At 36.8% G+C, this 15,971-nt stretch overlaps 1 protein-coding gene across 6 annotated transcripts in view; it reads left to right on the forward strand.

Moving 5' to 3' along the window:
- The window catches only part of plrdgb (PITP-less RdgB-like protein), a 74,400-nt gene that overhangs the window by 33,524 nt on the left and 24,905 nt on the right, over positions 1 to 15,971 (forward strand). For all 6 annotated transcript variants that reach the window (XR_004579597.2, XR_003404179.3, XR_003404180.3 and 3 more), the window contains exon 3: positions 9,310 to 9,414. Coding sequence is in view for 1 of the 6 variants with exons in the window: in XM_026938595.3 (XP_026794396.3) it covers positions 9,310 to 9,414 (105 nt within the window). In the remaining 5 variants the exon portion in view is untranslated. The remainder of the gene's footprint in view (positions 1 to 9,309; positions 9,415 to 15,971) is intronic.

The raw sequence follows: 15,971 nt of genomic DNA on the forward strand, positions 1-15,971 counted from the left end.
TTTCTCACCTGTTTATTATCCAGTTAAATGTCAAAACATGCCAAATGTTACAAATTATAACACATTTGTTACGGATCCAAGCTTGCTAATTAATAATTTTAATTAATAATTAATATTTTCCTCAAAGTGTTAATATCTTTCAAGGCTAGGTTTGAATACAAAACAATTTTTTGGCTCAAAATTCCCTCATAAACACATAAATCTTTATCTTCGTCCTCCAGCCGCATACTTGCTCTCTGCACAGTTCTTATCTGCTGTAGTATTATTGTAAATACAATTTGACTCTGCGGAGCAGATGAAATATTGCTCCTTCAGACATAAATTAGATTTTTCATAATCCAAAAAAAAAAAAATACTGAGGCAGTACATCACATTACAGTGGCAAGGATTGATGTTCCTGCATGCCAGAGGATGTAGCTAAGGTAGCTAGAAATGTAGCACAATAGCAAGCTTGCTCAATCGTGAGTCAAGAGTGAACAAAAAACACAGGAAATATAAAATAAGAATGTTGAAAAACCAGGAAGTAAACATGCCCCTATTTTGCTTCTATTGTTACGTGAATAGCCACATTACCACAGCATTAACGCTCCATCGCTGTGCGTTTCAATACGTCTTAACTGTGATGAAAAGATGATATTATAGAGCACGGGTATTCACCTAATACTTGTAAAGGTCAGGTCATGTAAAGACTCCTCACTTTTTTTTATCTAGACTTCAGAAAGGTCTAAATAAGCAACTAACATGACTAAATGCTGACATTTATCTTTCAATTCTTAACCATTTTATGGTTATAAATAAGACAGTTTCATTTTTAAATAATTGTAGTATAAACCCATACTTCACTATTCATTCTTCTTTAAATTTAAAAAACTTTTTTTAAAAAAAAGAAGCCATGGCTTGTCATGTTGGCATTTTGCATTTTGCAATTATAGCAGAAATATAGTAAATATATATACATATATATAGTGTGTGAAAACCCTGTCTTTTCTGACTGTCTCTAGCCATGTAGCCAGATTCGGGGCAGCTAAATAATTGATAGATATATGATGAGACAAGCAGCAGTGGAGGATTTTCTCCAGAAGTTGGGCTGTTTTTTTTTTTTTTTTTTTTTTTAATCCATACATTTATCTACTCTGCTACAGTATTTTTTCAAGGGCTGACTTTCAGTTTGCTGAAATACTTTGCAACCAGCCCACGGAACGCCCTGGGATTGAGTTCCCATGTTTTGGCATTGGGTTTCAGCATGTCTTTAGCACCACAAAACCAGCAGCGACCTCTGACCGTAGTGAGATAGGACGACGTTAATAATGACATAAAAAATTTAAGCATGATCCTGTAATAACCAGTTGAAAGTGGAAAACTTTCATGCAGTCATCCAGCATACAGTCTAGCAGCTCTATTTCAGCGCCTTCAGACATAACTGTGTTCGATACAGTATGTTTTAGCAAAATTTCCAGCCCAACCTCATCTCAGAAACCTCACACGAGTCCTGTATCTAGACCAGAATTTGGAAATTGGAAAAGGGAGACATTTTTATCTGCCTTTGAAGGTCACCGTGGTGCACACGTATTTCTGATGTACAGACATTATCCACTCCATAATCCCCCTTTTCCCTCTCATAATTCTTGTAATATCTCTTACATTAGAAATGGTTCTGTACATTATAAACACTCAGTCTGCACTTACACTTTGTCTTTGTTTGCAGAAATTTATAAGATGTAATATCAATTATTTGCTATAAAACAAGATGTGATGGTCAAGATCTGGCAAAACTCTGCCATCACATGTCCTCCTCCACTGAAGATGTTCATAGTGTGAGCATGAAGCAGCGTGATTCCTGCCCCAATGGGCCTCTAATAGCCTTTGTTGCAGGTCCAATTTTTGACCATTAGGCGCAATAAAAGACTCTTTGGAGCTAAATGGGGCAGCAACATTATTTAAAATCATTGTTCACTCAAAAGAAGTATTTCAAATTGATTAGAATTTAAAATATATGGAGTTGTGAATGAAGACTTTATAAAGAAGCAAAAGTCTTAGCACCCTATTTTTTTTTTAGTACAAACTTTGTTATAGATTTTTATTTTCTGACTTCTACATTACTGATTCAGTACAAAAACATTTTAGATTCCAAACATTAGTTTTCCAGCACAGAATTAAATGTTACAGATAAATTGTTTGTATGTCAGTAGAGAAAGCAGCAGATTCCATAAGAGACACTTTTCAGACAAAAAAACATAATGAAGGCTGCTGGGTTTCGCTGCAGAAATAAGAAGCGAGTCGACAGTCAAAGTCTCCAGAAGAAAACACTCCATCTTGCTTCTGCAAGATGCTCAGTAACACTTACAGCTCATTTCCTTATAAAACTGCACACATTGTACCTGAGACTACTATTTTTTTTTTAAAGAGAAGGATCGTCACACCAAATATTGACTTTGTTTCATTGATTACTGTTTACTGCTCTTTATAGTATTTTTTTTTTAATGTAGAAACATTTCATTTCATTATTTTTGAAGGCATCTTTGCTCTACAGCATTTCTTTGCATGTGTCTAAGACTTTTGCGCAGTACTGTATATCGTTGGGATCTGCCTCACCTTCCCTTATGGGAAGCCAATTATTATTAGGAATTAGGAAGCCAATTATTTACTGATCCTCAGAAATAGGAGAGACACAACCCAAAAAAAAAAAAAAAAAAAAAGATCATTGAAGGCTTTGTAAAATGTGTAAATATTGGTTTGGTGTTACATTCAGTAAGTATAATGAAATGAATATTATGCTTCCAGAATGTTTGATATTGAAGCATTAGTATTCTGTGTCGGTTTGTGTCTGTTGGGAGATTTATTTTTGGTTTGTTTTCTTCTCTCGTTCTCTCTTTGATGTCACAGTGTGCCTCATTGTTCTCTCTGTTTTTTTTGTTTTTTTTGCTGCTTCTCTCTGTCATTCTGTCATTTGCTATCATTGTCAATCTTTCTCGCAGACATTACGAATATTCAGACTGACTGAAGTACCTAAGGTGCTTGTCAGGATCAATATACCGGAACAGAAACACGGTGGTGTTGTTTCAAAGCTGCTGTCATTGCTGATTTTAGAGCAACAGTGTTGTGAACAGGAAGATGTACACGCTTAGGTATAACACTCATAAAACTCTTTATTAACAATAATTTAGCTTTTCTGCATATACACCTCCACTCACTCCTAAACACACACCATATGTCAAAACCCTTCACGTAATCAACCTTTCTGCTATAGTTCTAAAAAACTACAACTGAAATTCATCTCTTATTTACACATATCTCAATCACTGGTGACGTTCTGGCATTTTAAAATCGGATTCCTCCTGAATGTGAAAAAGGATGCAAGAAAATTGCATTTTAAATATCTACTCCAATTTATCTGAAAGACTAAAGACACTGCTATTAATTTAATTTGCATTTAATTTAATACCTAGTAAGAAAGATATTCAAATTCTTTAAGACTATCTTTATTAGCAAGCTTTATTTTTAGAATACTGACTGACAGGCTTTTCAGAAGTCCCGCCCATCCAGCACATATGTATATACAGTGGATATAAAAAGTCTACACACCCTTGTTAAAATGGCAGGTTTTTGTGATGTAAACAAATGAAACCAAGATAATTCATGTCAGAACGTTTTCCACCCTCAGTGTGAAATTACAACGTATATAAATGAAGTGAAAAACAATCAGAAACATTTTAGGGAAAAATAAAAAAGTTACAGTAACCTGGTTGCATAAGTGTGCACACCCTTTTATAATCAGTGATGTGGCTGTGTTCAGAATGAACCAATCACGTTCAATGTCATGTTCAAAAGTAATTATCATACAGCTGTCATCAGTGAAATTATTCTGATTTACCCCAAATAAAGACCAGCTGTATCTGTAGAATTTTCTTCACATCTTCTTGGTTTCATCTGACTGCTGAAGCCGTGGTTTTCAAAGAGCTTACAAAGCATCTCACATAGTATCTCCCTTGTTGAAAGGCATCCATTAGGAGAGGGGTATAAAAGAATTTCCAAAACATTAGATGTAGCATTGAACACCCTCAAGGCCATCATCAACAAATAGAGAAAATGGAGCACCACAGAGATATCACCTAGAATAGGACTTCCCTCCAAAATTTATAAAAGGACAAGATAAAAACATACCAGGGAGGCTGCCAAGAGACCAATGGCAACATTAAAGGAGCTGCGCAAGTACTGATTACTCTCTGCACGTGACAACAATCTCTCATATTCTTCACATGTCTGAGCTATGGGGTCGGGCGGCTAGACGGAAGCCCTTTCTCACAAAAAACATCCAAGCTCAACCACGTGGCAAAATGTGTTCTGGTCTGATGTGTTATGAGACCAGTTCCAAAAGGTGTAATAATTCCATAATTCCATACAGTATGCTTGGTGCAAAAAAAAGCACATCAACAAAAGAGCACCCACAGTGAAGCATGGTGGTGGCAGCATCGTGCTTTAGTGCTGCTTTTCTTCAGCCAGAACTGGGGCTTTTATCAAGGTGGAGGGAATCATGAATAGCTACAAATACCAGTCGATTTTATTGCAAAGCTTTTAGGATGTCTGATAGTAAGCTGATGATGAAAAGAAATTTCACTTTTTAGCACAACAGTGACCTAAGAGCATATATCCAAATCAACAAAGGAATGGCTTAACCAAAAAAAGATCAGTGTTTTTGAATGACCTCGCCAAAGCCCAGACCTGAATCCAACTAAAAATCTGTGCGGTGACATGAAGCGAGCTGTGCACAGGAGATGCCCTTACAGTTTGATGGATCTAAAATGTTTTTGCAAGAAAGAGTGAGAAAATATTGCCAAGTCAAGATGTGCCATGCTGATAGACTCTTAGCCAAAAAGACCGAGAGGTGTAATATAATCAAAAGGTGCTTCAGCAATGTATTAGTTAAGAGCTGTGCACACTTATGCAAACAGGACACTGTAAGTTTTTTATTTTTCCTTTTTTTCTCTGAAAAGGTTGCTGATTGATTTTCACTTTATTTGTATACTTTGCAATTTCACATTAAAGATGGGAAAAGTTCTGACATGATTTATCTGGGTTTCATTTTTTTTACATCACAAAAACCTGCCATTTTAACAGGGGTGTATAGACTTTTTATATCCATTGTAGAATACTAGAATCAGCATATTTACACCATAAATTATTTTAAGTCTCTGTAATGACTCAGTTGTAGTTATAATTCATCTTGTAATTTTGTGATTTAATATTATCCTGAGAACAGGCAAGAAAAACGCCTCACCTACTTCTTCATTTATATGGAAAAACAATATGACAAATTTTAAAGAATAAGGCAGAAATTGGATTTGTGGTACCACTTGTGTCATGTTACTGTAGCCTTAAACACTTGAAATGTTTGTCTGTTGTCGTTCTGGTCTGTCGTTTCATGATATAACAGTGCAGGAGTGTTACAGACATTTTGTGTCAGTATCTGATTATAACATTTGTTGTTTATTTGGCTGTGGCACGTAGCTAACTTGAAAATTCACCGGTGAGAAAAGCTAGTAAGCCTAGGCGAGATTAGACAGTAACTGAAATAAAAATACACGTCATTTTGATAAAATATATTTAACATCTTTTGACAAAAAAACTCAGTTTTGGTCAAAATCTGATTTTTCATTGTTTTATTGTTTTCCAAACTCAGCCAGAGCAACTGCAGGTATTTTCAGGGTGCAGTGCAAAAATATCTTAGCAAGTGAAAAAAAAAATCTTGAATATGGGTAAAAATATCTAATATCTAGTATTTCTTCTTATAAGATTATTATAAATCAGATATGATTGTTTTTTGAATGTGTTTCAGGCTTTAATTTTTTTCTTATTTTACTACCAGATCATTTTGCTTCTTTGTAGAAATAAATTCTTAAAATTAGAAAAATTAAAAATATCTGCCACTAGAACAAGATTTGCTTGAAATTAGTAAAAAAAAATGTCTAGAAATTATAGGAATAGGAAATACTTTAAAATACAGAGAATACTTTATATTAGGAAATACTTCAGGCAGGATGCGACTGCAGTGTGTTAGACATTTACAGGAAAATATGCAGCGCTATAAACAATTTTCAGTTTGTTTGCTTAGTTTGTTGTGTAATAAACCATCTGGCAGCATGAATTTGAAAAAAAAGGAGTAATGCTGCTGCTTCACAATGCCTGCACACCTCTCTACGTCTTTTCTGCTTCCTGACAAACCTGTAATGGCTCTCTTCTAAACGGATACGCTGTTCAGAGGGGAAAACGAACGAGCCTTTAATATGTTGTGTTTGTGACTGACGTAATCTCACGCTACCCATCACCCAACACTTACATTACCACTCAAATGAGAGAAATATCTTTTTTTTCCCGTTCCAGCGGTTGTGGAATGGGCCGTGTAGCCTCTGGCTAGGGCTTAATGAGCGAGTGTAATGATAATGAAATGGGTTTCTCCAAGTCTATTTGACATAACTGATTTCATTCTCACAGACTGCCTAGTTAGTTCACAGCTGGAGGTGAAGACTGATGCAGACAGCGTGATCCATCTTCATTAGATCATTTCTGTTCTCTTTTTTCCCCTTTAGGCTTTACCCTACTTTCTTACCCTGTTGGTTACAAGACAGCTATTTTTAGCCCTTGCACTTGATTTTTCAGCCTCAGTGTGGTTTAGCATCTTCAACTTTCAGCCTGGTTTGTTTGCTTCAGACTCACATTTTCCCTGCCACGCTACAGCAGTGCTCTTTTACACTGGTTCAATGCACATGCAGTTCATTTAGATAAAACAAACCCGATAACATCCATCAAAGACACAATTCAGTGCTTCAGTGAATATTGTCTTTTAAAGTAAATAATTTTTAATAATCTAGTGATTATTCCCTGTCTCAATAACGATAACTGACCATTTATGTCAAATTCTCGTTTAAATTTATGAATTTATTTATTTATGACAAATAGTGACGTAAGAACATTTGAAGAAATTAGAAACAAATGAATCCTGTTTCAATGTCTTTAAATCTCACAAATCTCTATCTAATCAATAGTAGAGGTGTAAAGAATATTTATGTTTTGTAGTATATATGATTATATAATATATATTTCAGATTCGTCTGAAAGAGCGAGATACACACTCTTAATCAGTAGCCTACATCTCGACATGTTACGTGATTTAATCTTACCCACTCTCATTAAAATACATGCTTCCTTACTCTGGTGTTTCACATCTGCTCCTTCCACAATGTTTAACATATCGTTGCATTATTGATGTACTGCTGTGAAAGTCTGCAGCACTGCCTCACACCCTTTGGAGTGGAAAACTCACTCAGTTTTAACTTTGCTCCCATCATTCTGTCATTCTGTCATTCCATCATTCTGTCATTCTGTCATTGTATCATTCCATCATTCTGTCATTCTGTTGTTCCATCATTCTGTCGTTCTGTCATTCCTTCATTCCGTTAATCTGTCATTGTATCATTCTGTCATTCTGTCATTCCATTATTCCATCATTTCTTCATTCCATCATTTTGTCATTCTGTCATTCCGTCATTCCGTCATTCTGTCATTCTGTAAATTTGTAATTCCGTCATTCTGTCATTCCATCATTCCATCATTCCGTCATTTCATCATTCCGTTATTCTGTCATTCCATCATTCCCTCATTCTGTCATTCCATCATTCTGTCATTCTGTCATTTCATCATTCTGTCATTCCGTCATTCCGTCATTCTGTAATTCCATCATTCCGTCATTCTGTCATTCCGTCATTCCGTCATTCTGTAATTCCGTCATTCCGTCATTCTGTCATTCCATCATTCTGTCATTCTGTCATTTCATCATTCCATCATTCTGTCATTTCATCATTCCGTCATTCTGTCATTCCGTCATTCCGTCATTCTGTCATTCCATCATTCCATCATTCCGTCATTCTGTAATTCCATCATTCCCTCGTTCCGTCTGTACGATATGCGATTTTTTTTCCTCATGATATGACTACACATTAAAGCGTTTTTTAATCTTCTGCAAGCGGTAAATGGAGAGAATGGAGCGTGACTGCTGATAACATTCTCTAATTGTATTTAAAAAAAAATTTTTTATTCCCTGAAAGAGAGCATGGCTCGATCTTTTGTTTCCTATTCATCACACTTACATGTGTCACGTTAAAGTTCACCTCGATTAACCTTTTTTGCAGATCGCCTCTGGCTTATAATTTGAGTGAGCAGCTCTGTTGCAAGTCGGTCTCTTTCTTGAGTATTTTAGAAAGAAAACTGTAGCTTATCAGTCGGCTTATTTCTTGAGTATATTAGAAAGAAAAATATAGTTGATTGATTCGTAGAACTTGCACATAAAAATAAAGACCTGTGCAGTTTTACATTATAATGCATTTACGATGCAAAGACTAATCACTGCAGCTCTAGATTGCATTCACACATATATACACTCACTGTCCACTTTATTAGGAACACCTGTACATTCATGCAATTATCTAGGTGATATCTAGGTGAAAAAGACTGTGATGTATTTTTTGCTGCCCAGTTTTTGGAGTCTGTGCCCACTGTAGCCTCAGATTCCTGTTCTGGGCTGACAGGAGTGGAACCTGATGTGGTCTTCTGCTGTTGTAGCTCATCCACCTCAAGATTTGACTAGTTGAGATGCTTTTCTGCTCACCACGGTTGTACAGAGTTACAGTAGCCTTCCTGTCAGCTCAGACCCGTCTGGCCATTCTCCTCTCACTGCTCTCATCAACAACACGTTTCCACCTTCAGAGCCTGGATATGTTTTTTTGCACTATTCTGTGTAAACTTCAGAGATTGTTGTGCATGAAAATCCCAGGAGATCAGCAGTTTCTGAAATACTCACACTGGCACTAACAACCAAGTCGAAGTCGAAGTCACTGAGATCATATTTTTTTCCCCATTTTGATGTTTGATATGAACATTTACTAAAACTCTTGATGTGTATCTACATGGTTTTATGCATTGCACTGCTGCCACGTGATTGGCTGACTAGATAATTGTATGTATGAGCAGCATTCCTAATAAAGTGGTCGATGAGTTTTTTTACTCCATGACAGAGAAAATGAACTCAGATGGATTGTGGACAATGGCTGCTTAAATTCATTTGCCGTTATGGATTTAATTAGCAACTTGAACTAATAACTTCGGCTGCAACGAGCAAAGGAAATTGCTTATTAGAAACAATCTGAGTAAACATAGCTAATTAGTTCTTGCCGCATGAGGACTTGATTAGAGCGTCATTCCCAATACAGTGCTAAAATGGTGTTTGGACTGCAAATGTGTTTGTCTCCTTGTTGCCAGATGTTATGGAGGGGAAGACAGCCATCCTGCTGGAGATGAGCCAGTGGAACTCGAATGATCTGGTGGAGCAAATTGAGACCCTGGGCCACCTGGAGCGCTCACGAGGTACCTACCTTCCACACCTCACCTGCAGAATAATATACTACCCCAAAACCGACACGTACTAACATCCTGGGAGGATTATCCTGCATCGGCGTGAACAGTACTAGCCAAAAAACACATTCGGTAGAGAAGAGAAGGGTATGTGATGGTGTGTGTGCACCGTGTCATCTCCTGCTGTGTGATGAATAGAGGTGGAGAGAGGGGAAGAAGATCACACAGTGACTAATTCTGCACGGGTGAGATAATCACCATATTGCCACTCTCGCTCTCTAAAACCTTATTAGCTCCGCAGGATGCACAGTGACTCAGTCTGGCAGAGTCTCTCATGCACATCGAACCTCGGCAGAGCCTCTGCCTTAATATAGCGTTTCACTAATACCATGCGGCATCTTCAAGAAATAATTTGTGTGTAAATAGGCTCGCAAACTGATTATTAACCGAGCCTCATTGTGCTGAGGACGATTACGTTGGCAGTGGATGAATGTCGGGGATGACACCGGCTTCCCACAGTTATCATTTGGAGTATTATTTCACACAAGTGGGTTTTACGGAGGTTCATCCAGAGCCTAGAAGTGATATATGTAAGGAATAACGCACAACTGATGTGCGTTATATATAAAAATAATTCCCGGGGTGGTGTGATACGTTATCTCTGTAACCACCGTTACCGCTGTAAACCTCAGGCTTTCCCACAATACAATACAGTTCCGATTCGATATTTAACCACTGAATCTGCTACGATACGATATGAATCATTTTAGCAGCCTTCGATCGATACGTGACCAACTTTGTTCAGAATCCTGGGGCAGTGAAGTGTGTTATTCCGCTTATACCGCAGCGATTTGCCAAAGATTACAATTTTGAGTTTATGTATAAACAACACATCATGCTTTTTAGGTATTTATAGTTCGATTTAATGTAATGGAACGTCTGGGAGACGAGTTAGTTCCCAGCTATAAACGCAGCTTGTCTTGTTACCGAGAAACCGGAAACAGTCCTGAAAACTCTCGCGTGACAAAAATACTACTGACCATTACGAAGTGATGACACTGGAGACTCCTTCCATAAATATGTCTGTAAATAAACATCTAACAGAAAGCTTCACCATCAAAACAACAACAAAACTAAGAACACAGCAACAAAAAAGTTGTTGTGTTTTTGGTTTTGTTGTTATGTTTTCATTTTTTTTCCTTTTCATTATGTTTTATTTTTTTTTTTTTTAATTTCTGTTGTGTTTTTGGTTTTGTTTTGTATTTCTGAATTTGCTGTAGTGTTTCTGGTTTTGTAATGTTTTAGTTTTGCTGTTGTGTTTTTAGTTTTGCTGTTGTTTATTTGGTTTTACTGTTATGTTTGAAGTTTTGCTGTTTGTTTTTGCTATTGTGTTTATGGTTTTATTATGTTTTTAGTTTTGCTGTTGTCTATTTGTTTTTGCTGTTGTGTTTCTGAATTTGTTGTGTGTATGATTTTGTTGTATTTTTAGTTTTGCTGTTGTGTGTCTACATTTGCTGTTGTTGTGTTTCTGAATTTGTTGTTGTTGTTTTGGTTTTGCTGTTGTGTTTGTGGTTTGTTGTGTTTCTGGTTTTGCTGTTGTGTTTGTGTTTTTTTTTTTTTTTTTGTGTGTGTTTGTGGTTTTGTAGTTGCACTTTCTGATTTACTGTTGAGTTTTTGCAACAGCAAATCAGGTCCAAAATACAAAAGGTCCAGAATAATATTTCAAAAAATAAATCAAGGTAAAATCTGCAGAAAAAGAGTCCCGCTCAGTCTCCTGACCTTTATTCGAAGACAGCTGTGGTGGAATTTAAACAGATATGTCATGAAGAATGTTACAACTGAGAAAATCCAAGAGCTGTTCCAAGGATATGAAAGAGGTTAGAGAGAGTTAGATACACGACATATTAGACGATGGATCTGCGAAAGTGAACACACTAAATATCTTGTAGCTACTAATTAAATTTCTGTGTCGTCATTAATGAAGGATTATATTTACTTGTGATGTAGCATAATGTAGATCAACCCACATCTGGCAGTGAATGTGAAATAAAATGCAACCTTTAAGCTTTGCTACAATAAAAAAAAAAGTATTCCTTCTTTTAAAATTCACTGCTTTAAACAAATTAGTAGTCTGGAGACTCACTAGATAGAAATAACAAATTTGAAAGTCCTCTTTCAAAAAGATTACAGCAGGGATTCGTCCAAACCAAATGACCCCAAATGACCCCAAATGACCCCAAATAGACTTCATGAATTTTCTGTGACCCCCAAGCCTCGATCACCCTACATTATTTTAAATTCCAGACTGATCATTTAGGACAAGTGTAACATATCATTAACATGCACTTTATGGCCAAAAGTATGTGGACACCTGACCATCACACCCATATGAGGTTCTTCCCCAAACTGTTGCCACAAAGTTGGAAGCACACAATTGTATAGGATATCTTTGTAATCTGTAGCATTACAAATTTCTCTTCACTGGAACTAAGAGGCTCAAACCTGTTCCAGCATGACAATGCCCCTGTGCACAAAGCGAGCTCCATGAAGAGCCAACGTTGGTGTAGAAGAACTCGAGTGTCCTGCACAGAGCCCTGACCTCAACCCCACTGAACACCTTTGGGATGAACTGGAACACCAACTGAACCCCAGAAATCAGTGTCTGATCTCACTAACGCTCTTGTAGCTGAATGAACACAAATCCCCACAGCCACACTCCAAAATCTAGTGGAAAGCCTTCCCAGAAGAGTGGAGCTTATTGTAACAGCAAAGGAGAATAAATCTGGAATGGGATGTTCAACAAGCACATATGGGTGTGATGGTTGGGGTGTACAAACTTTTGGCCGTATAGTGGATGTGAGTAAAAACCAAAAGACTATTCTTTGCCCTGACTTGCTAGTCTAGTGATAAGGGTGAGCTTCACTTCACTTCACTTCACTTCGTCTTCAGAAAGGTGTAAAATTAAATAAAACATGACGAGGCTATACAACGGTTTTGAAAATTCAAATACTAACTGTAATATGAAAAGCAGTGAGTGTCGGTACTCAGTAACGCTCTAGAATAGCAATTCACCTCTCTGTCTTATTTTTTAAAATTTAACTTAGTCTTTGAGTTCAAAAGGCAACTGGCCTTAAGAGAAAATTCCGGTGCACGAGTGAATTGAAACAGAACGTGAAACCATGAAACAGACGTGAACCTTTCAGATCTGAAGCTTTTTATGATTTTAGCTCTGCCATTTTTTATGATTTTAACAACACTTGGTTGTTGTGCTTTATAACAGATAGATTGTTAGCGTTTTACATGATTTCAGACACTAAAAGAACATCCTGTGTTTGATAAATACCTTCATTTATCATCCATCATTGTTGAGAAGATGTTGATTTATTTATTTTTTTTCTAACTACAGCTCTGACAGTAGTGCTGGCTGTAATTCAAATCCCAGGTTATATTAATGCACTTATTGTTCCTATAGTAACAGCTTGCGCAGAGCCTTGTTTGGCTCCTCAATAGCATCTAGTTAATTAATTAATAAAAAAAAAACATTAATATGAGAGGAGAGGTTTATTTAACGTTTATAGAAGGAGTCTCCAGTGTCAGCGCATTTTTTTTTGTAATGGTCAGTACCTTTTCTGCTACAGGATAAGAGAGTTTTTATGTCTTATTAACTTCCAGAGAGAGAGAGAGAGGGAAAAAAAGAGAGTAACATAATAACAGGAGCTAACTAATTTCTCAGACGTTAAAAAGTACAATGTTTTCATTAATAAATATACGAAAATTGCAATCTGCAAATTGCTGTCGTATGAGAGGAATAAACACGTCAGGGTGTCCCGTTACAGGAAAATAATCAACGTTGAGTGGTAACAATAACTCCTCTTTATTTTGCTCTGCATCACACCACCACATTGTTGATTATTTTCCCATAACAGCATGTTAAACCCTGTTGTGTTTTATTCCTTACATGTTGGTAAGAAAATGTTTCTTCATGTATTTCATCCCTGAAACATTATTATCTGATGAAATATATTGTTATATTATTGATTCCAGCTGTTTATGCAAAACATTGTTTACTTGTTTTGTTGTTGTTTTGTTGTGTAGTTAATGTGTTTGGTGTAAGTGGTTTGGTGTTAACCTCGTGCATTAAAAGGCCCCGCTGGACAGCTGGAGGGAGATCAGCGTTGCCTGATGAAACTGCAATAAACATCACAAGTGTTTTACTTCAGCATGATTTTTTAACACAATTGCTCATCAAACATTCATAGCAGTCATCAATATTGAACTGTTTGCCTGGTGACTGGTGACATGTTTACTAATCTGCGCTGAAATTGTGCAGCAGCCCGTAATTTATGTCTGCCTTGCAATTGGAGTGTTGTCGAGCTACACTGCCACTGAACACGTTTTCAAACATTTATTAGGTAAGTGAAGCAAAATAGAAGCTCGGATTGTAGCTCTGGGGATACAGTGTGCAATCTGAGTAATTGCTTGTCCTGGGAAGTCTAATGGGAGAGCTGTAATTTGAGGGATGATGTTTATATAAAGAAAAATAAAAGATTGCTCTTTCACTTTCTCCTTCACCGTCTTTTCACACATACACACACACACACACACACGTAGAAACTGTCACAGTTAGCAGTGAGTTTGTGACTCAGTATAAGTCTGCAGTAGAAAATGTTCAGAAGCATGAGTGTTAATGATCATAATGATTAATCACATAGTGAAAATCAAATTCCTTTAAAAAAAAAAAAAGTCTGTCACTTGAAGCATCAGTTGAATCTCATCCTGATTCGCAACAGATCCGCACTTGACAGTGGATGTCTGGTCTTCTGACCTGTGTCATGTACAGGTCGTGGAGAAACATCAGGCCATGGAGAAACATCAGGTCATGGAGAAACATCAGGTCATGGAGAAACATCAGTAAAGCACCTCACATGCCTGACTGCCTCTGCCTCCTGTTTGCTACAGGCAGGACCTAGAACGGCACGATTCATCTCTGCGTTAATTAATACCACGATTTTTTGCCCTCTGCAATTATCTGATTATAAAAGGCTGCAATTAACGCAATCTAAAAGCACACGTGATGCATCAAACTCAAACGTGCCAGTTACAGAAATAATTCCGTCTATGTGCGCTCGAGTGATGGAAAAAAGTTCTTTTATGAACGCATTGACCAGGTTTATGTTCGTGTTCAGTGACGCATGAGTGGTCTGATGAATCCTCTGTGTTCACCGGGCTTCATTCCGGCTGTCATGAGCACTGCTGTGACATTCAGATCTAATCCAATTTCCAGTCGACTGGAATCCGATATACACTGTCACGGGAAATCACGTCCACTAGGCTCGTTTCCGAGCATCAGGGAGCACTAAGACAGAGCTTCTCAAACTTTTTGCAGCTTTCCAGAGTAAAAAGTTAAACTTTCCAGCCACCCCTTTATAATTAAAGGCACAGACACAGTTTTAAAGAACAATGCAGCAAATATACACCATCATATCGATTTATTTATTTACAGCTTTCTTATTCCAGTACACTATATATCATATTATCACTTTATTAAAATTATAGCTAAGATTCTATTTTATTAGTGGTTCAATTAGGCTTACTGTGATAAATAATAACCATAACAATCTTGCTATGAGGTACGAAGATATCTTCACCACTGTCACGGGAAGGAAGCCGTGGAAATATATCAGGGACGCTGTTTGGAGTACCTTTAGCTGAAACGTACTCAGCTGCTCAACTGCTCAGCTGCTACTCACACCAATCACATTATTTTATACGCAAGAATGCACTGAATTAATATTTCAGTACTTTGGGTGAGGGAAAGCAGCTTAATACAGAATAAAATAAAAACAACCAGACAAGATGCTGGATACTAGCTAGCTCTATATTCTTAGTAGCTAGCTACTTAACATGCAAGAAAGCGGACAAAATGACTAAATCCAATTAATTAAGATTAATTTCGTACCTGTGTTTTGGATTCGTTTCTTCTTTTCTGCATTTTTATTTTTGCATTTCTCCACCCAAGATAGATACGAACACTTTACGATCATTGCTTCTTCGGATTTTCTGACGTTAGTTATGTATATTGCAGTTGTGTTTTTTCACATGACAAGACGGCCCTCTGTAACTGCCTGATGTAAACCTTTTCGCAAAATGATAGTAAAGTGTGCTTTTTTGCATATTAATTTTAAAAAGTATAGTTCCCCCCCTTGTGGCCTGGTGGACCAGTAACATTATTGATCGAACATTATCATAATCAGTGGCTAAATAATCTTGTTTGTAATCAAAATAATTTTGTTGTAAAACAAAAACCTTGTGAATGCAATATATTGGCCCAATATATTGAGAAAGGACAAAAATTGTTAAGAGTAATCTGCTAGATGTTAAAAGCCTGTAATTTTAGAGAAACCTATTGACTGAAACAGCTTGGAAAAGGATCTGTTTCGAATATAGCCATAAAATGGCTAGTGGCACCCATTAAAGTATTTCCCAAAGGCATTATATTCATTTGGCTCTGTGTTAAGCTGAAAAATTATCGACAGTTGAGATCATAGTCGTGTATCATTTTTAGAGAA

The sequence above is a fragment of the Pangasianodon hypophthalmus genome, chromosome 15 (genome assembly GCF_027358585.1).
Source record: "Pangasianodon hypophthalmus isolate fPanHyp1 chromosome 15, fPanHyp1.pri, whole genome shotgun sequence".
Taxonomy (NCBI): Eukaryota; Metazoa; Chordata; class Actinopteri; order Siluriformes; family Pangasiidae; genus Pangasianodon; species Pangasianodon hypophthalmus.